The sequence below is a fragment of the Oncorhynchus mykiss genome, chromosome 31, assembly GCF_013265735.2.
Source record: "Oncorhynchus mykiss isolate Arlee chromosome 31, USDA_OmykA_1.1, whole genome shotgun sequence".
Lineage (NCBI taxonomy): Eukaryota > Metazoa > Chordata > Actinopteri > Salmoniformes > Salmonidae > Oncorhynchus > Oncorhynchus mykiss.
In genome coordinates, this window is record NC_050571.1 from 31238167 (window position 1) to 31264508 (window position 26342).

Below are 26342 nucleotides of genomic sequence, written 5' to 3' on the forward strand. Positions count from 1 at the left end.
ACTACCTCATGAAGCTGATCGAGAGAATGCCAAGCGTGTGCGGAGCTGTCATCAAGGCAAAGGGTGGCTACTTTGAAGAATCTCAAATATAAAATATATTTTGATTTGTTTAACACTTTCTTGTTTACTACATGACTCCATATGTGTTATTTCATATTTGATGTCTTCACTATTATTCTATAATGTAGGAAATAGTAAAAATAAAGAAAAACCCTTGAATGAGTATGAATCCAAACTTCTGACTGGTACTGTATATAGTGGCTTGTTCTGTCATGTGAGTGGATGGCTTGCCACTGTGCAATGGCCTAGCATGGGCCAGAAACTGTGACTGTGAAACTACATTGCTGTTTTTCTGAAATAAAGAGGGAATCAAAAAGGAATATTTCGGTTGTCTGTTGCTTTATTTTTTGTGTCTCAACTTTGAAACCCCTCTACCATGTCTGCTATTGAAAACCCAACATGGCACTAATTATGTCCTGTATGCACTACCTTTGTCATAGTAAACCCACTAATTTTGTCCCCAGGCTCATTTGGGGGATGAGAATATAAACTCGCAACCATAGGAATACAACACAATATTCAGACTGACGCTCATGTAGTTAGTTATGACATACACCAGCAGTCGTCCAGTAATCACAATGGATGTATTCATGTAACCATTTCTATTTACAGAAGTGTTCTGAAAAGGGCTTTATCGACCAGTGAGTTTTTGTATCGACTGGGGCCACAAGCCAGGGGCTCGTAGCTCTGACGTCATCAGTGCCAATGTGTCATTCGCTTTCGGGCTCCAGGAGGTTGACCTGACTCCCTTCGCGAAGAGACGGCGCGCAGGAAAGCAGTGAGATCCTGTAAAACAGAACTAACGTAAACAAATGCAATATACAGCATTTTATTATTGTTTGTCAGTAAAAATCTAAATTTTGCTACAGCTAGCTTGCAAACAGTTGCGAGTATTTCAATTGAGGGGCAAGTCGACGTCGGTCTGGTCAACTTGGATAGCTAGCAGTTAGTTTACACAGCTAACGTTAGGCCTAGCGTGAAGCTATCCACCGCAGGAAAAGCAACATACGAAGGTAAGGGACGTTATTTTTGCGAGATTTGACACAATACCATTATTGGATATGTGGTATTTATCGGGCAAAGATGGCCATATAATAGCCAACTTTAGCGTTGCTAGCTAACAAACCATCTAGCTAACGTTCGGTATTTTAGTCTGTTGGCCGCTAACAAGCTAGCTAACGTTATTTAACTTGCTTCTATTTCATCTCTATAACACACACAACGTAGAACACACGCCTAACGGTATATACCAGTCAATGTACAGTTAACTAACGTTACTGGCTAGGTAACTAGAGCTAACGTTTGTAACAGTACAGGCCGGAAACGGCTCAAATTATGTAAACATTGGTGCACGCTTGTGAACGTGATGGCCGAACCAGCAAGTATTGGATTATACAGTGTGCACTGTTTGCTCCGTACTAGTCCTGGAAAAGGTTTTCAAATGATCAATTTCGCACTATTATTATGTTGGATACATTTACGTTACTGTTAGTTTAGTTTCTCAGTTAGCAGTGAAGAAGATACTAGTACTTACTTTAGGGCCCGATACAGAACTATTCCTAGTCTGTGATGGGGAAGAGGGTGGCTCAGGTTCCCTTCCTGAAACTGTTTTATTCCCGTAGGAATGAGTGATGACCTCTGTTGTGGTGGCAGATGGTGGAGGGAATATGGTGGAGTACGTCACTGTCATGGAAGAGACTGAGCAGGTAAGATAGTATCACCAGGAATACCCTAACAGCCTGTCCGGTGAAGGAAAGTTGGCCTATTTGGAAAAAGTATATGACAAACAGTGGCACTCTGAATAACCTAAAATGATAACTCCCAAATTGTTTTTTCACAGTCAGGCTAACCCAAACTTCTGTGCAAGTAGGCTAATAATAGGCCTACTATTGAAACAGATAAATAGGGCTGTCAACTGAATCAGAAATTCACAGGTCTAAGTTATTTTTTAAATTTTGATTCAGGTTCTCTCTCTCACGCTAATAGAAAAACAAAATTGGATGTTCCAAGCCCACAATAATGCTTAAACCACATCAGGAGACAAATTTGAGGTCTGGGAAAAATCAAAGAAATATAGATTTGAGTCTAGTTACCCTTAAATTAAACTGCACAGGCACCTAGCATTGTTTTTTTTCTGTAGTGCACATGCGATGGAGTTTGCAAAACAAATGGCCACTGGATTGATGCTAATAATCATGATATCATTCTGTGAGGTAGGCATAATCTACTTTGTAGGTAGTTAACATTTAATTAAGAAGGTTTTTGCGAAAGCCTTTCCATCTACCAGAAGGCTGTTAGCATTACTATGTTTTTCCTGTTCCTGAATTGTTTGAAACCTGGGTGTTTTATTTCATATTCTGAGGCATGTCTTACCTTGCTTAGGCATGTTTAATCTATAGCCAAAACTCACCATAGAAACGTGGAGGCAATTATTTTATAAAGACTTCATGTGCACTCGCCTGTTCTATTGGCTTTCAAATCAACTTTCTTTCATTGTTTAGCAGACAAAGGCATTATGCTAGTCATATTAGCAACCCATGATAGTTGTTGCATCTTTAGATCTACCCTCTTTCTACATTTCTAGCTGATATTTACATTTCTGTTCATGAAACCGCTTGCATTTGCAGTGAGCATTTTAGAACAGTGTTTTCCCACAAATTTCATTTTGGAACTTTTGTGTGTAGGCCTACCGCCATATGCACATTTAATAGTTGATCAACATTTTAAGCTAAACAGCGTATACCTCCACTACACTACTTTGGTACTCTTCGTGGGGATTAAGACATGAGTATACGCAATGACCACTGAAAAATAAGTCAGTATACGACCACTGCCTGGCCCTAACCTTCCCCGTACAAAAAGGTATTTCACTTGCTATACCAGCGCAACCCAGAAGCCCATTCTAAATGTAAAGCAGTAGGACCACGGCTGATCTCATCAACATGAACAATATTGTGAAGTGAACCAACAAATAACTTGTTTGTCTGGTGACCACGGCATCTCTGTCCTGCAGTTTTGTGGAGTAAATAATTAAATGTTCAAACATACACACAATGGACTTTTCAGCTTGCGCCTCCTTCAATGTGTCTCTCTGTCCTGTCTCCAGAGTGAGGAGGGGGAGGTGGTGCAGGAGATAGTGGAGACAGTAATAGGGGAGGATGGGGAGGAGTATCCTGCTGTGGTGGTGGAGGAGGTTCCCAGTGCCCAGGTTGAGCAGTGCTACGCTGCCCAGGTGCTGGTCTACGATGACGGGACCTACCTGATGCAGGACGTGGGAGACGAGCAGGAGGTGGTCACAGAGGTGGTGGAGACAGGTGAGAGGGCTGAGGTGGGGGTACAGGGTTGGCCAGTGACATGTTTCAGCAGTGAGATGGAGGGTTTGGATTATGTCGATAGATAGAGACGTGCAAGGGTTGGATGCGTAATCATCGCTTTAGAGAGGTAGGCAAGAGGAGTGTGTGTGTTAGACATAACTTAGCTCCTTAAGAGTTGACATTGCCACAGAGTAGTAGTGGGACAGTGTTGTTTCCATCCATGACCATCTCAAGAAAGGACATCTGGTGGTGTATAAGCTGAGCCATTAGAAGAATGACAGAAGCCATTGATGCTTGAGGGAGGGGACAGTTTTATTCGATGTTGACCAATGACCACCCTAAAGATGAAACTACTTCTGTAGGCAGTTGTTGCTATGCACGATCAAACATGGAATGGGAGGAGGGTCGTAAAGGGGAAAAAAGTGTGATAAAGGCTACACAGTTTACTACCCTTTTCTCAAAAGTACAGGTTTATTTCGCCTCACCCCTCATTTTTTACAGAAAGACAACAGCTGTCTTGCCCAGCAAACTGTTTCCAATGGGTATTGTTTGTGGTGTCTGTGGTTGTAGGGCCCCAGCCATAGGGCGGTATGGTTAAATAATCATTGAAATAAACTAGTTGAATGAACATTACATTGACTTGAAATGTAGAATGGATTTTCACTTCTCTAACCTCTCTCCTTCCTCCTCTTCCCTCATCGCTCCTGTGTTGTCGTAGTAGAGGTGTCATCACACGGGGGCACCATGTGCTTTGATAAGACCTTCGAAGCGGCCGAGGCCCTTCTTCACATGGACTCCCCTAGCAGTTTCCATGGAGACCGCAACAACACAGGTAACCACTCAACCCCTCCCATACTGGCCTTGCTGGGGACTAGGCATTACAAGTGGGTAGGACATGATGCCGACTGTTTATTTTTTATTTTTGCCGTGTAACCTGTCAGTTACCATTTGCCGGTCTTGAGTTGACTCACTGCTCTGTGGTTGTAATAATGAGAACTATTGTCTCTGTGCCTGTCTCAGTGGAGGATGTGATGATGGAGACGGTGGTGGAGGTGTCTACAGAGTGTGAGCCCATGGAGGAGGACAGCTTCCCTATACCCCCCGACTACGAGCCTCCCTCAGCCAAGAAGAAGAAAGGTCTGCCTCCGACACCAACCAAATGCTTTCGTACTATCTGTCTCTGTGTTGATCACCGTGTCCAACCCAGTATTAAAAGTTGTATATTATAAATCAAATCTTAGTAGTCAAATGCGGCGAGTACAACACTAAGTAGACCTTAGTGAAATGGAGCCCCTAACCAACAATGCAGTTTAAAAAAAAATATGGATAAGAGATAAAAGTAACAAGTAATTAAAGAGAAGCTGTAAAATAACAATAGCAAGACTATATACAAGGGACTACCGATACAGAGTCAATGTGCGTGGGCACCGGTTAGTTGAGGTAGTATGTACATGTAGGTAGAGTTATTAAAGTGACTATGCAGATATGACAACAGAGTAGCAGAGAGTGGAGGGTAGGGGCAGCAATGTAAATAGTCTGGGTTGCCATTTGACGAGATGTTCAGGAGTCTTATGGCTTGGGGGTAGACATGGCGCTCCGGTACCGCTTGCCGTGCGCTAACAGAGATAAGTCTATGACTAGGGTGGCTGGCTTTGACAATTTTTAGTGCCATCCTTTAACACCGCCTGGTGTAGAAGTCCTGGATGGCAGGAAGTTTGGCCCCAGTGATGTACTGGGGCCAAGTGATGTACTACCCTCTGTAGTACCTTGCGGTCGGAGGCGGAACAGTTGCCATACCAGGCAGTGATGCAACCAGTCAGGATGCTCTCGATGGTGCAGCTGTAGAACCTTTTGAGGATCTGAGGACCCATGCCAAGTCTCCTGAGGGGGGAATAGGTTTTTTTCGTGCCCTCTTTACAACTGTCTTGGTGTGCTTGGAGCATTTAGTTTGTTGGTGATGTGGACACCAAGGAACTTGAAGCTCTCAACCTGCTTCACTGCAGCCCCATCGATGAGAATGGGGGTGTGCTCGGTCCTCTATAGGAAGTGTACTAAGTTGTTTTGTTTGTTTCCTTGCAGGTGGAAGGAAGTCGAAGACACAACAGCCTCAGCCTGACACCAACTGCACCATTGACCTGGGGATCAGGAAGAGACCCAGAGAGGGAAAAGGTACCCCACACAGCAGGGGCTAGGGTTTGTCAAGCCCATGAAGGGATGCTTCTCTACATAGGGCAACTCAAGCTAGCAACTCACACTCAAGCTAGCAACTCACACAGGCTGATTCAGGAATCAGCCTGTGTGAGAGGTCCTCTATGAATGATGTTGGTCTTCTCTCTCCCTCCGTCCTCCAGGGAGCACCACCTACCTATGGGAGTTTCTGTTGGATCTCCTCCAGGACAAGAACACCTGTCCCAGGTACATCAAGTGGATGCAGCGGGACAAGGGCATCTTCAAACTGGTGGACTCCAAGGCGGTTTCCAAACTGTGGGGCAAACACAAGAACAAACCTGATATGAACTACGAGACCATGGGCAGAGCACTCAGGTAACCACGGGATACCATTCTGTTTGATAGGCAATTCCTCAATATGGTTAGTGAGTAAGGCTGGCTGTTGTTGACCCAACATATCTTTACTACTTTTATGCTAAGGAATGACTAATGACATTCTACATTTTGGCTAGAATGCCTGTTTAAAATGCATGCATTTGACCCTTTTAAAGTCCCCTTTTCAAAATACATGCTAGGCTGTGACACTTCTGTTAAATGACATCTTGGGTTGTATTTCCGCACGTATTCTGAGTGTAAGTGCAGTCGTCTGACTGGTAGGGTTGTCCCTGTCTAGGTATTACTACCAGCGGGGGATCTTAGCAAAGGTGGAGGGTCAGAGACTGGCTTACCAGTTTAAAGACATGCCCAAGAACATCAGGGTGATCGACGATGACGGGGATGAAGAGGGCGAGGAGGGTGAGGGGGAACCCTCTGAGCACCACCGGGCGGTCCAGACCCTGACCCTTGACCCTGCCACCTCCACCCAGACAAAGCAGAGCTACGTCACTGTCGTCCCCGCTGCGTCCGGCAACAGGTGAAGCATGATTAGTCATGAAATAATGATGCATGCTCTCTCTGTGTACATCTTCATACAAATGCACAGTGAACTCATTTGGAAGGTTCATGAATAAATCTGTTTTTGTTTCTGTCTGATGTACAGGACCATGCGTTTGGCCATGCCCATGGTCATGACGACGACGCTGGGTCAGATGACCCTCAACTCCTCCACCGTCTTCACCACCCAGGCTCCCATCACCCTGGGCAACGCCCACGCCAGCGGGCCCAAGCTGGTGATCCAGACCCTGCCCACCATGATGCCCTCCGGGGCCAAGAGCGGAGAGAAGATCACCATCATCACCATCCCGGCGGCCCAGCTAGCTCAGCTAACGCAGGGCAACCTCTCAGCCCAGCTCTCAGGCCAGCTAGCTCAGCTCATACAGGCCAAACCAGTCACCCAGCTCATACAGGCCAAACCAGTCACCCAGCTCGTGCAGGTCAAACCTGTCACCCAGCTCATACAGGCCAAACCAGTCACCCAGCTTGTGCAGGCCAAACCAGTCACCCAGCTCGTGCAGGCTAAACCCGCCACGCTCCAGATAATGCAGAAACCAGCCCCTCCGCTCATACTAGCAAAGCCTGTGAGACAGCCCCCCAACCAGCAGCCACCTGCGGCCTCCCCTGTAGGTATACCACAGCCCCCTCCCTCCACTGCCATCACCACCCCTGTACCAACCCCCACTACACCTCCTGTAAAAGAGGCCATCTCACCCCCCACAGCCCTCCCAGAGTCCACCCCATCCCCTCCTTCAGCGAGCACGGAGCCCTCCCAGTCCAGCCCGGAGGACCCCTCTGCCTCGGAGTCGGCACAGAACCCAGTGGCCCTTGAATCTTGAGAACTTGAGGCCTGAGGGCTACTGACTCCATATTGACACTGTTTGAAGTGGAGTCTTCACTTCCCATCCTTCTCTCACTGGGCAGTGGAGCTGTTGGACCACACAGAGTAGGAGAGCTCTGAACTGGACCTCAGTTGGAGTGCCTAGCTACCAGGAAGCTAGTCTTCAAACTGGTGCTGCAGTGACCTCTGTATCAGAAAACCAGGGAGACACGAGAGGAAAAGAGACTTTGTATACATACTCTTTAGAAGCTCGTTGGAACTCAAACGACGGGCAAGCCTTAGATTGTAAATTGAAAATCCTTTTTTAAAATCAAAAACATAATATAAGGAAGGTCTTTGTGTAAAACCTTTTTGATACTCTGCAGCAGGTTACGTATGATGTATTCGAAGTTCGATGCAACTGCAGTTCTTTTGTATCATAGTTGGAATCTTTGCTTTGGCTTTTCATCTGACTTTGTTGGTTCCCATTCTCAGTCTCTGTATGGCTATCGGGCAGTAGTACCCCACAGCACTGTCCCTCAACACTCAATGTTCTTTTGTGTTTCTTTTTTTTTACTGTTCAGGAATGGGAGCGAAAGGATGTTTGTGTCAAGAAAAGACAAATCTAGATAGTATATTCCACATTTATGCTATTTTCTTGTACTCGCTGTATTGATGTAGATTTAAACTGAAATGTATTATAAAAACTAACATGAATAGAAACATCTCGTCTCAGTCAATGCTTGTTGGCACTGAATCGCTTTCAAATAGTTACAAATATTCAGTTGGATCTAGTTGGTCTTGTATACTGTACATTTTTTGAAGCGGAGGTTCCTGTACGGCTGCAAGGCCTGGACCCCTGACAAGCGTCTAAATGGTTGCTACACAAGGGGGCTGAAAGGTGAAAACGGTCCACCGGTCAAAACACCTGTATCCTCCTTAAACCAACCAGGTCTCGCAATGCTCACATTTGGTTTTACATAAATAGGGAAAATTCTAACTTTTTCTGCGTTATATTCATCTCCAGTACCACCCCAACATCAACATGTGAAGATGGCACATTGTTTGTAGTAATAAAAAAAATCTAATGACAATTAGTTGGCCATGCCTACTCATAATTGGTTAAAAATCACACGATATGGTCATTGGAAACACTTATGTCCCCTTATGTCTCCCTGCAAGATCTCCCTCCCTCACTTTCACTCCGTGGCAAAAGTCCCTGTGAATATATGCTGACATAGCAGTACATGCCATCCTGCTGCTAATACTATTGTCTATACCAGGGGTTCTCAAACTTATACCAGCCTTGACTAGCCATTCCAAGACATTTAAATGTTTCACATTAAACCAGTAGTGTTGCTTTAGCAGTATGTTAAGGGTCATTGTCCTGCTGGAAGGTGAATTTCTGTCCCAGTCTCAAATCTCTGGACGATTGAAACAGGTTTCTCTCAATAATTTCCCTGTATTTAGAGCCATCCATCATTCCTTCAATTCTGACCAATTTCCCAGTCCCTGCTGATGAAAAACATCCCCACAGCATGATGCTGCCACCACCATGCTTCACTTTGGGGATGGTGTTCTTGGGGTGATGAGAGGTGTTGGGTTTGCACCAGACATAGCGTTTTCCTTGATGGCCAAAAATCTCAAATTAAGTCTCATCCGACCAGAGTACCTTCTTCCATATGTTTGGGGAGTCTCCTACATGCCTTTTGGTGAACATCAAACATGTTTGCTTATTTTTTTCTTTAAGCAATGGCTTTTTTCTGGCCACTCTTCTGTAAAGAACAGCTCTGTGGAGTGTACAGCTTAATGTGGTCCTATGGACAAATACTCCAATCTCCGCTGTGGAGCTTTGCAGCTCCTTCAGGGTTATCTTTGGTCTCTTTGTTGCCTCTCTGGTAATGCCCTCCTTGCCTGGTCCTTGAGTTTTGGTGGGCGGCCCTCTCTTGGCAGGTTTGTTGTGTTGCCATGTTCTTTCAATTTTTTAATAATGGATTTAATGGCGCTCCGTGGGATGTTCAAAGTTTGATATTTTTTTTATAACCCAACCCTGATCTGTACTTCTCCACAACTTTGTCTCTGACCTGTTTGGAGAGCCCCTTGGTCTTCATGGTGCCGCTTGCTTGGTGGTACCCTTTGCTTAATTGTGTTGCAGACTCTGGGGCCTTTCAGAACAGGTGTGTGTGTGTATATGTGTATATATATATATGGTGTGTGTGTGTGTGTGTATATATATATATATATATATATATGTGTGTGTATATTTATATATATGTATATGTGTGTGTATATATGTGTGTGTATATGTATGTATGTATGTATGTATATATATGTGTATATATGTGTATGTGTGTATATATATGTATGTGTGTGTGTGTGTGTGTGTGTATATATATATATGTATGTATGTATATATATGTGTATGTATATATGTGTATGTATATATGTGTGTACATGTATATATATTTACATACAGTCCACCTGTGTGCAATATGATTATGTGACTTCTGAAGGTAATTGGTTGCACAAGATATTATATAGGGGCTTCAAAGCAAAGGGGGTGAATACATATGCGCACACCACTTTTCCGCTCTTTATTTTTTCCATTTCACTTCACCAATTTGCGTATGTGTCCTCCGAAACACAACCAAGCCGCACTGCTTCTTTACACAATGCGACTTAACCCGGAAGCCAGCTGCACCAATGTGTTGGAGGAATCACCGTACACCTGGAGACCGTGTCAGCGTGCACTGCGCCCGGTCCGCCACAGGAGTCGCTAGTGTGCGATGGGACAAGGACATCCCTGCTGGCCAAACCCTCCCCTAACCCGGTCCAATTGACACTTGGCCAATTGTATCCACAGTACTTCACACGTCATGTATTCCCCCAAAATAAACTGTGGGTTTCCCGGTTGCTGCCGGCTGCGACAGAGCCTGGACTCGAACCCAGAATCTCTAGCGCCATAGACCACTGCGCCACTTGGGAGGCCCATGAGTCAGTTTTAAAGCTTAAACTACAGTTTATTTTGGGGGAATACATGATGTGTGCAGTACTGTGGTTACCAATATCCCTGTGAGTCTCCCAGGCCCATGTTGCCCAGGGTTATTGCCGTGTTCACGTGCTAGTCGGAACGAGTCAACTCTGACATTTCCAACATGCTAACTGGTTGTAGTTTCGACTAGCACATGAATGCGGCAAGAACATAAATTGTAGGTGACATTTTGTATTACACTGAATTTATTCCACGGAGACAATTTGTTTAAGCTGTTTAGTAATATTCATATATATTTTTTAACGTATCTGCCCTGCAGGTCCCCACTTTAGCTGCATTTCTGTGGTGGAAAAAGTACCCAATTGTCATACATGAGTAAAAGGTAAAGATATTTTCTATTAAGGTGACTTAAGTAAAAGTCCCCCCAGTAAAATACTACTTAAGTCCAAATGTATTTGGTTTTAAATGTACTTAAGTATAAAAATGTCTTATTAAGCAAACCAGACTGCAACCATTTGCTTTTTAAATTTATGGATAACCAGGGGCACACTCCAACAGCATTTACAAACGAAGCATGTGTGTTTTGTGAGTCTGCCAGATCATAGGCAGTAGGGATGACCAGGGATGTTCTCTTGATAAGTGTGAATTTCACATTTTTCCTGTCCTGCTAAGCATTCAAAATGTAACAAGTACTTTTGGGTGTCAGGAAAAATGTATGGAGTAAAAAGTACATCATTTTATTTAGGAATGTAGTGAAGTAAAGGTGAAATTTGTCAAAAATATGAATAGTAAAGTATAGATACACCCCCAAAAAACTACTTAAGTAGTACTTTGAAGTATTTTACACCACTGCTGAATTTAGACAAGCAGCCCAATTCTGATCTTGTCTTCACTAATTGGTCTTTTGACCAACCAGATCTGAAAAAGAGCTGATGCGATCGGTCAAAAGACCAATTAGTGCATAAAAGATCAGAATTGGGCTGTGTGTCTAAACACAGCACTTGAGAACCCCTGGTCAACACTACATGGCAGTGTTTCTGATCGTTGCTATTCATAGACTAAATGGCCAGCAAAAGGCTTTAGAAGTGAGGTGTGAGCATTTATTCCCAAAAGTCATTTGACTGAATGTTGATGCTCAAGCATTTATTCAGCCTGGGCGAAGGTGATACAGAATATTAACATAACTAGCTACACAAAGTATCAAACACTAAAATAAATACACAGGACATGTATTTATTCTGTACTCACTGGCCATCTAGCTGCCACAGCACTGAAAATAGCAGAGTTACATAATTATCCCCGGGATTGATGTTATCCTATTCTTCAGTTTCTCCCTTTACATAAAGAAATAATCAAGAGGGATAACATCACACCTGTGCCAGAAACTTTTTTCCCCTGGAGTTAGTCATGTTTCTGCAAGTGCTGGTTTTTAATATATACAAAAAACAACTACTCCCCGGTGTCAAGTCTAAAATCTAATCTCCCCACCAGGTCAAGTAAAATAAGAATTCAGTTCTCTTGTAACACAAACCCATCCAGTCACTTTTCCTTCATTGTTCTGAACTGTGACTCTACTGGCTGATACCTCTGTGATAGGCAGCCTACATCAGCCTATGGGGTTGCTCCCTGAAGCTGACATCACAGAGCAGTGAGAGGTGGTCGGAGGGGTAGTGGTTTGAGGGGCAGGCAGTCAGGTCCTAGCTCTTCCTCAGTGGGTATGTCCAGCAGGGTATCCACAGTGAAAGCACCGTGAGACTACCAGGTGTAGTCCAGGGTACTGCAGCTCTCCCCTGAGGGACGGATCTTCCAGGTAATGAAGACCGGCTCCGTCTGCCCATCTGCACACAGCAGCTTATAGGCTGAGTCCAGACCCAGGGTGGAGGAGATAAAAAGCCTGTACATGTCCTCCGAGGGCTTCAGCGTTAAAGACACTATCAGAGGCACCCCCACTGTCCCACTCCCTCCCCCAGCTCTCGTACCGACTGGCTCTAAGCCAGCCGGCTGCGAGGTGATAGCCTTCAGGCTCTGCAGCAGGTCTGCCCCTCCCGGGCACCCCTCAGCCTCTCCCAGCCGTTCCTCAGGTGGGTCACGGCCATGCACAGCCTCTGGCCTGTCGCCCGGCAACACAGCGTTTGCACGACGGCCACCTGATTGGTAGGCAGCATCATGGATGAGAGATGCAGGTGGGAGGTGTGGAGGAGGCTGAATCATGAGCGGCGGTAGAAGAGAGCACAGACGTTAGGGCCGTTGTTGCTGGCCACATCCAGGCAGGGGGACCAGGGCTTGGGCAGGAAGGTGCTGTGTTAGCCCAGGCTGGCCAGGATGGGCTGGAAGGTGTCGTAGTAGTGGTCCCCTTCCTGAAGACACAGGATGTCAGGGCGGTAACTGAGGATCTGCTCCATTTACTTCCTCGCAGCCCAGATCAGAGCTTCCAGAGGACAACGCGCAAAGCCATCTTCGCCTAGAGCTGAGAGGAGAGAGAGCCGTTTGCAGGGACCAGTTTGGCTTAGTTGTAGAGCACGGCGCTTGCAACGCCAGGGTTTGTGGGTTCGAATTCCACAGGGGACCGGTACGAAAAACGACAAAAATGTATGAACTCTACTGTAAGTCACTCTGGATAAGAATGTCTGCTAAAAGACTAAATTGTAATTTGTAAATGTAGTTAGTTGACATTACCATAGTAGACATTAGGAACACCTGCTCTTTCCATGACAAACGGACCAGGTGAATCCAGGTGAAAGCTACGATCACTTATTGATGTCACTTGTAAAATCCACTTCAATCAGTGCAGCTGAAAGGTAGGAGATTTTTGAGCCTTGAGACATGGCTTGTGTGTGCGTGTCATTCAGAGGGTGAATGGGCAAGACAAAATATTTAAGTGCCTTTGAATGGGGTATGGTAGTAGGTGCCAAGCGCACCGGTATGTGTGTCAAGAACTGCAACTCTTCGTTTTTTACGCTCAACAGTTTCCTGTGTGTGTCAAGAATGGTCCCCCAGCCAACTTGACACAACTGCGGAAAGCATTGGAGTCAACATGGACCAGCATCCCCGTGGAACACTTGACACCTTGTAGAGTCCATGACTTGATGAATTGAGGCTGTTCTGAGGGCAAAAGGGGGTGCAACTCAATATAAGTAAGGTGGTCCTAATGTTTTGTGCACTCAGACATACAGATGCTCTGGTGGTCTTCTGTAATCTGCAGTACTCCATCATCCATCAGAGGTCTATGTACCTTGAGCTAGGATGTTCCACATCATGACCCGTATGGATGATGTGTTCTGCTGCTCATAGTTCCTGTATTGGTGCTGGTGCGTTGGGTCTGCAAGGTAGACCAGGTCCCTGTGTGGCCTGGGCCGGCCGGTTCTGGAGGGCATCCTCACACTCTCTGAGCAGCTGGTCCGAGTTGGCCTGCTCCGGGCCCTCTGGGTTCTGGTCCGAGTCCTGTTGCTCTGGGTAGTAGTCCTACTGGGCCAGGGTACCAAAGAGCCTGCTGCTGCCCATCGGACACACTGGGGACACAGAGACAACATATTAGAGATACAAAACTGTACACAAACCGTGTGCGCACATAATCACACCTACATACAAAAACTCCCCTGACAGCTCATGAGACATTGTGAAACATAAATGCAGAGTCTGTGGTGCACATGTCTCTTAGGCTCTCAGTGAAAGATCATATCCAAAACCGACTCAAATCGATCATCTGTAATCACTCAGTGTAGCATGGAATGCTCTTAGGTAGACCAATCAACCGTGATGCATAATTTTGCTCTGTTTACCACAATAAATGTCCACAGATTAAAAAGGCTAGCAAATTCATAGGACATACCCTCTTGACAACAGTCAGGCTCGGACTCATCCTCTGCGTACCTTGGAAGCCATTTTGTGAGTGCGCAGCTAGAAAGAGGACAGAGAGAGAGAGAGTAGACAGGGACTGGATCTTAAAGAGAGACACAGATATGTGGTGTTACCCATCATCTCCATCCTGAGAATATGTCAGTGTGGTCTAGTGATCATCACCACTGTTTAGTCTTCTCTATCTGAGAAAAACAGAACTCTCTAGCTCTATTCTACTTTGATGAGCTCCTTCACAGTCTTTCTCCTCCTTCAGGGGTTTCTGATTTTCTCTCTCACTCAATTCGGACAATCTGACTCCTCCCAATTCAGTTCTCTGCTGCTTTCAGTTCTCTCAGATTTGGTCTTCCCCAATTTCTTTCACTCTCTCTCTGTCTCAGTCCCTCTAGGTTTCTGTGTTAGTGTGACATTCCAACTGGTGAAGGTGTGACAATTTAGACCCAGTAAGCCTGCCTTGAGACTGACTAGAGGAGTAGAGGGGGACTATGAGGTCATCATCATTGCTAGTCATAAGTGACTGTGAGGGTTTCACAGCTAGTCAGGTGGAGCTGACAGACAGATGTATCTGGAGACTTGAAAAACCCACAGGGGAGTGGGAGGTGGGCAGTAACACACACACACACACAAACACACACGAGTCACATGCACACACAGGTTTAGAGTGCTGGGGGCATAGGTAGGGGAGTTACTCAATACCCAGGACAGAGTGTTCCAATGCAGGATCATGTTTAAAACTATAAACCTCTCCAGAGAGAGAAGAGGAGAGAAGAGAGAGATGAGGAAGAGAGGAGTGCCGTATTTATTTGCTACCATCTACTGACCTCTAGTGGGGTTCCAGTTTCCATTCTGGAGTTATTATTCTCCTCATCTAATTTTATTGGTCACAAACAGATATTTAGCAGATGTTATTGCGGGTGTCGTGAAATGCTTGTGTTCCTAGCTCCAACAGTGCAGTAATCGCTAACAATTCACAACAATACACACGGATCTAAAGTAAAATAATGGAATTAAGAAATCTATAAATATGAGGACCAGCAATGTCACAGTCCAGGGTGGGTGGTTGGGATGTATAGACATTTGGACCGTATGTGGATACTAAATATTCTGTCTGTAGAATATGTAGGATAGAATAGTGTTACACACACACACACACACACACACCCTCACACACACACACACACACACACACACACACACACACACACACACACACACACACACACACACACACACACACACACACACACACACACACACACACACACAATAGTTGAATAGGATGGCATTGACTAGAATATATACATGTGAAATTAGTAAAGCAGTATGTGAACATTATTAAAGTGGCCAGTGATCCCATGTCTATGTACAGCAGCGTCTGAGGTGCAGGGTTGAGTAATCGGGTGGTAGCCGGCTAGTGACAATGACTAAGTTCAGGGCAGGGTACTGGGTGGAGGCCGGCAAGTGATGGCTATTTAACAGTCTGATGGCCTTGAGATAGAAGCTGTTTTTCAGTCTCTTGGTCTCAGCATCGATGCACCTGTACTGACCTCGCCATCTGGATGATAGCGGGGTGAACATGACATGGCTCAGGAGGATGATGATCTTTTTGGACTTTCTGTAGGGCTGTAGGTGTCCTGGAGTGCAGACAGTGTGCCCCCTGGCCTGCGGTTGCAGGTGGTGCAGACGCCATACCAGGTGGTGAGACAGCCTGACAGGAAGCTCTCAATGGTGCATCTGTAAAAGTTTGATGCACTGTTGCGCTTTCTTCACCACACCATCTGTGTGGGTGGACCATTTCAGATTGTCAGTGATGTGAACGAAGAGGAACTTGAAGCTTTCCACTTTCTCCACTGCGGTCCCATCGATGTGGATAGGGAAATGCTGTCTCCTGAAGTCCTTAATTTAGATGACGTTGAGGGAGAGATTATTTTCCTGGCACCACTCTGACAGGGCTGTCTCAGGCCTACGACTATTGTTTTCTGCAAACTTGACGATTGAGTTGGAGGCTTGCATGGCCACGCGGTCATGGGTGAACAGGGAGTACAGGAGGGGCTGGGCACGCACCCTTGAGATGGGATAGGGCAGTGTGGAATGCGATGGCATCATCTGTGGACCTATTGGGGTGGTATGCAAATTGAGGTGGGTCTAGAGTGCCAGGTAAGGTGGAGGTGGTATGATCCTTAAGTAGCCTCTCAAAGCACTTCATGATGACAGAAGTGAGTGCTATGGGGTGATGTCTTTCAAGCCATCTTTATTTACCTAGACACTTCAAGGATTTGATAAAATCTCAAACACATGACATCTTCTTACGACTATTCTAAGAGCTCTCTTAAATATTGTCACACACACACAGCCCTCCTATTCAAACCCTGGCCTCAGACTTACTCTACCCAGTGTTCAGGCGGTCTCCATGGCGCTAGACGGAGCACTCTCTCTCTCTCTCTCTCTCTCTCTCACTCTCTCTCTCTCTCTCTCTCTCTCTCTCTCTCTCTCTCTCTCTCACTCTCTCTCTCTCTCTCTCTCTCTCTCTCTCTCTCTCTCTCTCTCACTCTCTCTCTCTCTCTCTCTCTCTCTCTCTCTCTCTCTCTCTCTCTCTCTCACTCTCTCTCTCTCTCTCTCTCTCACTCTCTCTCTCTCTCTCTCTCTCTCTCTCTCTCACTCTCTCTCTCTCTCTCTCTCTCTCTCTCTCTCTCTCTCTCTCTCTCTCTCTCTCACTCTCTCTCTCTCTCTCTCTCTCTCTCTCTCTCTCTCACTCTCTCTCTCTCTCTCTCTCACTCTCTCTCTCTCTCTCTCTCTCACACTCTCTCTCTCTCTCTCTCTCTCTCTCTCTCTCACTCTCTCTCTCTCTCTCTCTCTCTCACTCTCTCTCTCTCTCTCTCTCTCTCTCTCTCTCTCTCTCTCTCTCTCTCTCTCTCTCACACTCTCTCTCTCTCTCTCTCTCTCTCTCACTCTCTCTCTCTCTCTCTCTCTCTCTCTCTCCCCCCCTCACTCCCTCAGTCTGTTTCTCTCTCCCTCTCCAGGAGTTCTGGTGGGAAGACCATTTCTTCTGAGCAAGATTGGACTCTTCTGAAATGGATGTAATAGAATTTTCCAGAGCAGGCGGATGTGACTGGACTGCTCAGTGTGAGAGTTTAGGGGATTCTGCCAGCTACTCAGCATTCCTGAATAGACCAGTGCCAGTCACACTCTCCCCCACTCTGCTGATCTGGCTGCCACAATAGCTTACTATAACTGTTCTGTGAGCACCACACACACACACACACACAGCATACAACCACACACACACAGATATGGCACACTACATAATGATCAAATTAAACGAGAGAAGTGCAGTTTGTCCTTAGTTAATCTGTGTGATAGGGGAGGGACTGAACCGAGTGGAGTGTGATTCAATAAACTGCTCATAGAGTACATACACACTGGAATGCTTCAGGGCCCCATTGAGCACATGAGTAATGAACTACTGCATGTACACTATGTGGAATATACATACAGTACATTCAGAAAGTACTCAGACGCCTTCACTCTTTCCATATTTTGTTATGTTACAGCCTTATTCTCAAATGGATGAAATAAAACATCCTCAATCTACACAAAATACTTCACAAAGACAAAGCGGAAACAGGTTTCGTTTTTTGGGGCGCAAATGTATTAAAAATACCTTATTTACATAATTATTCAGACCCTTTGCTATGCAACTCGAAATTGAGATCAGGTGCATCCTGTTTCCATTGATCATCCTTGAGATGTTTCTACAACTTGGGAGTCCAGCTGTGGTAAATTCAATTGATTGGACATGATTTGGAAAGGCACCCACCTGTCTATATAAAAAGGTCCCACAGCTGACAGTTCATGTCAGAGCAAAAACCAAGCTATGAGGTTGAAGGAATTCTCCATAGAGCGCCAAGACAGGATTGTGTCGAGGCACAGATCTGGGGAAGGGTACCAAAAAATGTCTGCAGCATTGACGGTCTTCAAGAACCCAGTGGCATCCATTCTTCATAAATGGAAGAAGTTTGGAACCACCAAGACTCTTCCTAGAGCTGGCTGCCCAGCCAAACTGAGCAATTGGGGGAGAAGGGCCCCCACTTCAGTAAAGTGACCAAGAACCCGATGGTCACCCTGACGGAGCTCCAGAGTTCCTCTGTGGAGATTAGAGATCCTTTCAGAAGGACAACCATCTGTGCAGCACTCCACCAATTAGGCCTTTATGGTAGAGTGGCCAGACGGAAGCCACTCCTCAGTAAAAGGCACATTACAGCTTGCTTGGAGTTTGCCAAAAGGCAGGTAAAGGACTGTCAGACCATGAGAAACAAGATTCTCTGGTCTGATGAAATAAAGATTGAACTATTTGGCCTGAATACAATGTGTCACATCTGGAGAAAACCAGGCACTGCTCATCACCTGGCCAATATCATTTCTACGGTGAAGCATGGTGGTGGCAGCATCATCCTGTGGGGATGTTTTTCAGCAGCAGGGACTGGGAGGCTAGTCAGGATTGAGGGAAATGATGAACGGCGCAAAGTACAGATAGATCCTTGATTAAAACCTGCCCCAGAGAGCTCAGGACCTCAGACTGGAGCGAAGGTTCACCTTCCAATTGGACAACGACCGTAAGCACACAGCAGAGACAATGCAGGAGTGGCTTCGGGACAAGTCTCGGAATGTCCTTGAGTGGCCCAGCCAGAACTTGGACATGAACCCGATCAAACATCTCTGGAGAGACCTGAAAATAGCTGTGCAGCAACGCTCCCCATCCAACCTGACAGTCTGAGAGGATCTGAAGAGAAGAATGTGAGAAACTCCCCAAATACAGGTGTGCCAAGCTTGTAGCATCATACCCAAGAAGACTTGAGGCTGTAATCTCTGCCAAAGGTGCTTCAACAAAGTACTGAGTAAAGGGTCTGAATACTTGTGTAAATGTGATATTTTAAAATTTTTAATACATTTGCTTTGTCATTGTGGGGCATTTTGTGTAGATTGATGAAAGAAAACATTTGAATCAATTTTAGAATAAGGCTGTAACGCATTTACTTTTAATAAATGAGAAAAAAAAATAACCTGTTTTTGCTTTGTCACTATGGGGTTGTGTGTGTAGATTGGAGAGAAACATTTATTCCATTTTTACAACATTTTGAAAAAGTGATGGGGTCTGAATACTTTCAGAATGCACTGTATGATATGTGGCATCCGAGTGTTTGTGTTTCCAAAACGCAAGATTAAAGATACTGTAGCTGGTAATGCCAGTGGAGTGGATATTTTGTTTGACTCAAGTTATTCAACTACGGAAGAACATGATTTTATCTCTGTAGTCAGTTGGCCATACATACGTTACATCTCCCTAGAGGAGAGCAAAAAAGACGAAGGAAATCGTTTCAACAATCGGTATGAAGGCCTACTCATTTATTCTGTAGAACTAAATCAATTGTTCTCCATTAAAAAAAAAACTGCATTGACAGCACAGCAGGCCCTGCCTATCTATCTACAGGCCTACATTTCAATTGGAGAACAGAATCTCTCCTTAGGAATGTCGGTGACATCAGCGTGGAATGAGACAATCACATGACTGCTCCAGGCAATTATCAAATGAAGGATGGGAGTATGGAAGAGATTAGTCAGTCGGGTAGTCAAATGAAAAGATCATTCTCCTAATTTTGAATACATTGAATGCTGATGGTTTATATATTTTGGCTGTCTCCCAACCCCAGAGGATTTACCCTAAATGCCCTTTGTACTCCTGCCCATGAATGGGAGGGAGATGTGAGGGGGAACAGCAGAAAATTGCCTGGCCTGGCCACCTCACTTTCAGAGTGTTTCTGAGTGTGTGTGTGTGTGCACATTCTTAATAAGGAAACCTCGAGTCGTAACACATTATGTAACCCTAATCTCATTAAAACAGGCAGTGCGCCAGCGGGGGGAAAAAACTATTTTAGTTTCTTCCTTCCCCTCGTCATTAGATAATAGTTTAATCCACTAGTGGAATTAAAACAAAACACATTCCTTCCTCTGAGGATTTACCATTAGTGGGTGAATGTAGCTAGTTATGAAACCCCCTCAGCCACACTATAGATCAGTGTACTGTTAGTTGTTTGGTTACAGAGAGGTACAGGGACTTCTATCACCGTGACCTGCTTTTACTGACATGATGGAACCTAAAATAACTCAACCCCTCTCTGATTCTGATCTGTGCCTTCATAGCTTCAATCAGCCTTCACCTTTTAACCTCTGACTGTAACGACTCAGAAACACTACTTCAACGAGGCAGGAAACGGAGGTAACAGGTAGGAAAACTTAAGGCGTGAAGTAAAGGTGACATAACCGTTATAGGCCATGAGGTAAGGTCACCTTTTTAACTCGAGTCTGACTCTACTCCTTCCGTGTTGGAGCCATTTTGCTGAGTGTTTGAAATGGTGGAAAAAGTACCCAATTGTCATACTTGCAAAAGTGAAAGTCACCCAGTAAAATACTATGAGTAAAAGTCTAAAAGTGTTTGGTTTTTAAATATACTTAAGTATCGAAAGTAAATGGAATTGTAAAAGTAAAAATTAGGGGTCGACTGATTAATCGGAATGGCCGATTAATTAGGCCCGATTTCACGTTGATTTCACGTTTTCATAACAATTGGAAATCTGTATTTTATTTTTTATTTTTATACCTTTATTTAACTAGGCAAGTAAGTTTAAGAACACATTCTTATTTTCAATGACAGTGGTAGGCAGAAGCAGGTGAGTAAACATTCATTCAAACAACGCTTTCTTTGCGTTTTGCCAGCAGCTCTTCTTTGTGCATTGCACTGTTTATGACTTCAAGCCTATCAACTCCCGAGATGAGGCTGGTGTAACGGAAGTGAAATGGCTAGCTAGTTAGCGTGCGGTAACTCGCTCTGAGCCTTCTAGTAGTTGTTCCCCAAGCATTTAAAAAAAAACCTGTAGCCCAATCTGATTGACCGTTACCTTCAATCTAATGCATTCTAACAACAGTTGATCGGCAATTGCATAGAACTGTGACCATGATCACAATTGATAACTTCCAATTTCATTTAACTAAACATGGCTATTAGTAATAGCATAATAACACACGACTACAACAATAAACTGAAGTTATAGGCTATTTATTCAACCCATTTGCAAGCTCCAGGTAGTCTGCACAAGAGGCACAAATTGATTTGCAATGACTCCAGTGATATTGTCATTTCAACATATTTATTGTATAAAATGGTAGACTACAGTAGCCTACATTGGCATATACATTAATAGGGTAATTGATGGCCAACCGATGCAAATGTGTCAATTTCATTGTGGATTTTTCCCCATAACTGAAGCACGAGAGGGAGTTCCATAACTTTAATTTCAAATGTCTAATCGGGCAGCGCTCGAGACCCAATAACTGGGCATGCATAAACCCTTCGCTTAATATGATTAGAATAATTTAAAACACTTCCAATCAAATTTTACTAGAGCGCCTAAAGTCTGATGCCCATCAGTTCTAGCTGTTAATTCATGTTTTATGGAAAAGGGGTTGGAAATAGGTGTCTCCATAATGACAATCTAAATAGGCTACGGACGTGTGAGCGTGCTGCTCTGTCTTTCACGAGACTCAGCCAACTGTCTTCTCGACACACACACACACACACACACACCCGGCCCTCCCCACCTTTCACTCACTCACTGCCTCACTGCCTGATAATCAGCAGGTCACAATGAAAAATATACTTGTAAGAAATTGCTTTGGCGGTAGCGGTGCAATTTAGAAGTAGCCCAAAAACCCGCAACACGCGACCAATACATTTTCACCAGCGACATTGTTTTCAAAGTAGCCCAATTTCAGGAAAATCATGGACATGGCAACCCTGACACTAACATATTTAATTAACGTCAACCGTGTAGTGAGGTCCCAAGGATCCTGATAGCACGGACCATTTTAATGCTCCCTACTCTAACGTGGAATTTTGGACATATAGCTTTCTACAAACAGCTTGACCCAGAACATGTCACGTGTTGCCCTTCCTTGTTTCCCCCTTTATGTGTATTTATTACTTTTATTTTGAGTGTGTTTAGATCTTTTATTTAACATATTTTGCTCATCTTATTAAAATGTGGCATTTATTTCTATGGTTTGTTGAATTTCTATGTTTTGCTGTGCCTCCTTTTGTGCTTTCCAATTGTAGACTCCTCCACCTTGGCTGGTGTCCTTGGAGACTGGAGTTGGCCGGCCTGTCAAACCTAGGCCTGATTAACTAATGTGCTACCTGAGCTCCATAAAAATGAAGCTTCCAGTTTGCTCTCGGTCTGCTGCTGGAGGGAGAACACCAACAGCGAACCGCTGCTGCTGTCACCAACACCACAGCATCTACCGTCACCTGGACCACATCTCATCCAGCCACCGATGACCGGCAGCCAGGGGGAGAACAAACATGTGTGAGTGTGGTTGAATACTTCTGTTCAGAATATCTCCCTGGCCATGCATGTTTTCCTCTCCCTACTCTGGCCATGCATGTTGGACATGACAGATAACCAATGGCAGGGTGGGCCACCCCAAAAAATCTGCTCATCATGAGGTGCTGCAGTTGCTGGTGGGTTTGCATACCCACATTTCGAGCAAAACGTTTTATCTGCCCTCCCTCTTGGCAGCGGAGAGATATTTTTTCAGTTTTAGAGTTCATTTTGTGCAATTGTACACATTTTGCCATGGGTGGGAGATAAGATTTTTCAATTTTATAACTAATTTCATGTAATTCTACATTTTCATTATAATTTTATGCAATTCTACACATTTTGCCATAGGGTGGAGAGAAATGTTGACAGTTTTTAATATGATATCTGAGTGAGACTGAGAAATCTGTGGGGGCTTCCAGACCGGTAATTCGACCATGATTACAACATTTAGATAGCTGGCCACTAGACTAATTTACCAATCTAAAAATGTTTAGCTGACATGGGCTTATTCAGTGGCTGACATAACAAGAGAAACTGCTGATGCGCAACCAAATTTTGAAATTGCACCTTGTGTATTTTACTATTCTAACTTGCAAGTTGAGACCCCGACTGAGTTTCAATTGTTTTTATTTTTTTCAATTGATCCGAGGGCCTGTCCATCCCTGATCTATTGGTTTGCAATACTGAGAAGCCCAAGTCTTATTGGATGATGATAAAGTGGAACTAACTTATCTAATGTTGTTTCATAACCTAACAGTAGAGTCTTCAGCAAAGTTTACTCCAGGTTAATTACAGACAGGGGATTCGCAGTGCAGCAATCCTGCCTTGAAATATCTGCATTTATGTCATATTTTTATGAACAGCAGAATACGCTCAAAATAGGAGATAACAGGTTCCTTGTTGCCTGCACACTTTTTGTCTGTTTCAGAAATGGAGAGAACAGGAGCTAAAGTAGAGAAAAAGTGCTGCACATGTTGGCACGTAGGAGATGGAATATTGTGTGTGTGTAATGCTGACAGGTGCGTGGCTGAATTAAGACAAATGTCCTTGTCTCTTTGCTCCCGACACAGGGCTTCTGGTGGCAAAACTGATTACATCTTAATCTCGCTTCTTGGAGGGAGACAATGGCTCTGTAAGTACAGCTGCTTGGCAGAAAGAGACAGACACATTAAAAACAAATTAAAATAAGAACATCTCCCCAGCGATAGTATCTCTCACACCTTTCAGCCTGAAAAACAGGCCTATGAAACAATGAATTGGAAAACGAACACACTGTCTTGGTTATGCAAGTTGGGGGCTGTCTGTAGTGTACAGTACAGTATGTTTACCTAAGGATCAGATCCTTTTTTTTCAATTTTCAACTAAAATGACATACCCAAATCTAATTGCCTGTAGCTCAGGCATTGAAGCAAGGATATGCATATTCTTGATACCACTTGAAAGGAAACACTTTGAAGTTTGTGGAAATGTGAAATGAATATAGGATAACACATTAAATTTGTTAACACAATAGATCTGGCAAAAGAAAATACAAAGAAAAAAAATACTTTTGTGTTTATTTGGTATCATCATCTTTGAAATGCAAGATGCCATAATGTATTATTCCAGCCCAGGCGCAATTTAGATTTTGGCCACTAGATGACAGCAGGGTGTGCAAAGTATTAGACGGTTCGTTGCATTTCTGTACAATTTTGTATCAAGACTGCCCAAATGTGCCTAATTGGTTAATTAATAACCTTTCAAGTTTATATCTGTGCACTCTCCTCAAACAATAGCATGGTATTATTTCACTGTAATAACTACTGTCAATTGGACAGTGCAGTTAGATTAACAAGAATTTAAGCTTTGCCAATATCAGATATGTCTATATCCTGGGAAATTCTCATTACGTACAACCTCATGCTAATCGAATTAGCCTACGTTAGCTCAACCGTTCCTAAAAGTTAGATGCATGCCAGAAAAGCCACTACACAACACTAAACAATACATTAATTGCACTATAACAGTGACAAACAGTGCCCACAAACAGTGCCCACAAATTGTTCGGGCCTACATAAAGCTGTCCCAACATCTTACCACTGCTACACCTGGCTATCAGTGGAGCCTTGTCTGTCAACAAAACAGTTAATTCAGCTTCATTTACTGCCTTTAAAAAAAGCTGATATGGCTGACTTAAATAAATGTGGTTTCTAATGTAAATTGAAATGTACAAACTATGGCATAAGGGGATGACGAGCGGATAAGAGGCAATCTGTAGTTTTGATTAAAACATTAATGAGCGAGCTAGGTTGGATGTAATGTTAGTCAATATAACTATTTGTTTAGCACTTTTGAAATGTACAGCGACAGAATTCAGAACATGGGCCCCGTTCTTACAGTGTTCTCCCTGTACACCAAGTCAGAACCGTAGGATAAATAAAGGGGGCATATAAGCAGATAATGAAAGGTCTTACAATATTAGATGATTACATTTCTCAAAAACAGGTTATAGGCTACATGTGCACCAAGTAAGAACAGTAGGCGAAATTAAGAGGTGTAAATAGACCAAATTATTAGGGTGAGGCACATGGGCTACTAACATCTTACTTAACAACATACACTTAGTATTACTTTCTTAGCTACAGTATACATATCTCCCTGGCATATTATATTCTTTATGCAGCAGCATACAATACATTTTTGGACTCGCATTTGTCACGTTCTGACCATAGTTCTGTTATTTTATCTTTGTTTTAGTATGGTCAGGGCGTGAGTTGGGTGGGCAGTCTGTTTGTTTTTCTATGTTGGTTTTTGAGTTCGGCCTTTTATGGTTCTCAATCAGAGGCAGCTGTCAATTGTTGTCCCTGATTGAGAATCATACTTAGGTAGCCTGGGTTTCAGTTTTGGGTTGTGGGTGTTTGTCTTCCGTGTCAGTGTTTGTCGCCACACGGGACTGTTTCGTTCATTTCACGCTTATTGTTTTGTATTTCGTAGTGTTCTGTTTATGTTTTAAAATAAACATTATGGACACTTACGACGCTGCATTTTGGTCCTCCGATCCTTCTCGCTTCTCCTCCTCAGAAGAGGAGGACGAGATCCTTTACAGCATTGTGCTGTTCTCACTTGAACAGGAAGATGGCGCAGCGGTCTTTCGTGGGCAAAATTTGTCATCAAAGTCTGGCATTCTCTGAATTTATGGTGCTTTCAAAACAACTGGAGGCCGGATTTACAATTCCTTATTTTCCTAGTTGGGAACCTGTTTATCCCTGACTTCCCAGTTATCTTGAACTCACGTTTTCGCAGTTACGAGTTTACAGTTGTTTTGAGCGCGGCATAAGTCGTGCTTCATTGACAGCATAGCCAATGTGTAACGAAGATGCTGTAAGTTGAGAAGCAGGTGCAGGTGAAACATTTAATAAAACAACAAACATGGAACAAGACAACATAACAGTAGCATCTTTGCATAAACACAGGATCAATACTGACTGGAGAAGGAACCAAAGGTAGGTAATAAGTGAGGTAATTGAGTCCACGTATGCCTCATGATGATGTGCACGTAATGATGGAGCCCAGGACCGGTAGTTAGTATACCGGCGACGTCGAACGCTAGAGGGGAGGAGCGGGAGTAGAAGTGACAGTACCCCCCCTCCAGCCGCAGGACGACGCCGACCAGAGGAACGACCCCGAGGATGAGGAAGGTCGAAGGTGGAAATCATGGATAATGTTGGGATCCAGAATGTCCTCCACCGGAACCCAACACCGCTCCTCTGGGCCATACTCCTCCC

The 26342-nt window shown here is 44.2% G+C and overlaps 2 protein-coding genes across 3 annotated transcripts; one reads left to right on the forward strand and one right to left on the reverse strand.

The window, feature by feature from the left end:
• The first annotated feature begins 745 nt into the window (after positions 1-745).
• On the forward strand, positions 746-8019 carry LOC110505011 (ETS-related transcription factor Elf-2). Of its 2 annotated transcripts, none has more exons than XM_021583943.2 (9): positions 746-1073; positions 1683-1766; positions 3167-3374; positions 4093-4206; positions 4395-4511; positions 5454-5543; positions 5726-5918; positions 6217-6456; positions 6583-8019. In XM_021583943.2, the coding sequence occupies exons 2-9, from the start codon at positions 1692-1694 to the stop codon at positions 7313-7315; spliced, it is 1770 nt and encodes a 589-aa protein (XP_021439618.2). In that variant the 5' UTR covers positions 746-1073; positions 1683-1691; the 3' UTR covers positions 7316-8019. The 2 variants fall into 2 exon arrangements, with proteins under 2 accessions (XP_021439618.2, XP_021439619.2); XM_021583944.2 differs by having other exon boundaries at positions 747-1073; positions 4096-4206.
• A 3243-nt stretch (positions 8020-11262) lies between these two features.
• Positions 11263-13181, reverse strand: LOC110505012 (nocturnin-like). Its single transcript, XM_021583945.2, has one exon. It carries the CDS (start codon positions 12497-12499, stop codon positions 12044-12046), a length of 456 nt encoding a protein of 151 aa, XP_021439620.1. The 5' UTR covers positions 12500-13181; the 3' UTR covers positions 11263-12043.
• Between the last annotated feature and the right edge of the window lie 13161 nt (positions 13182-26342).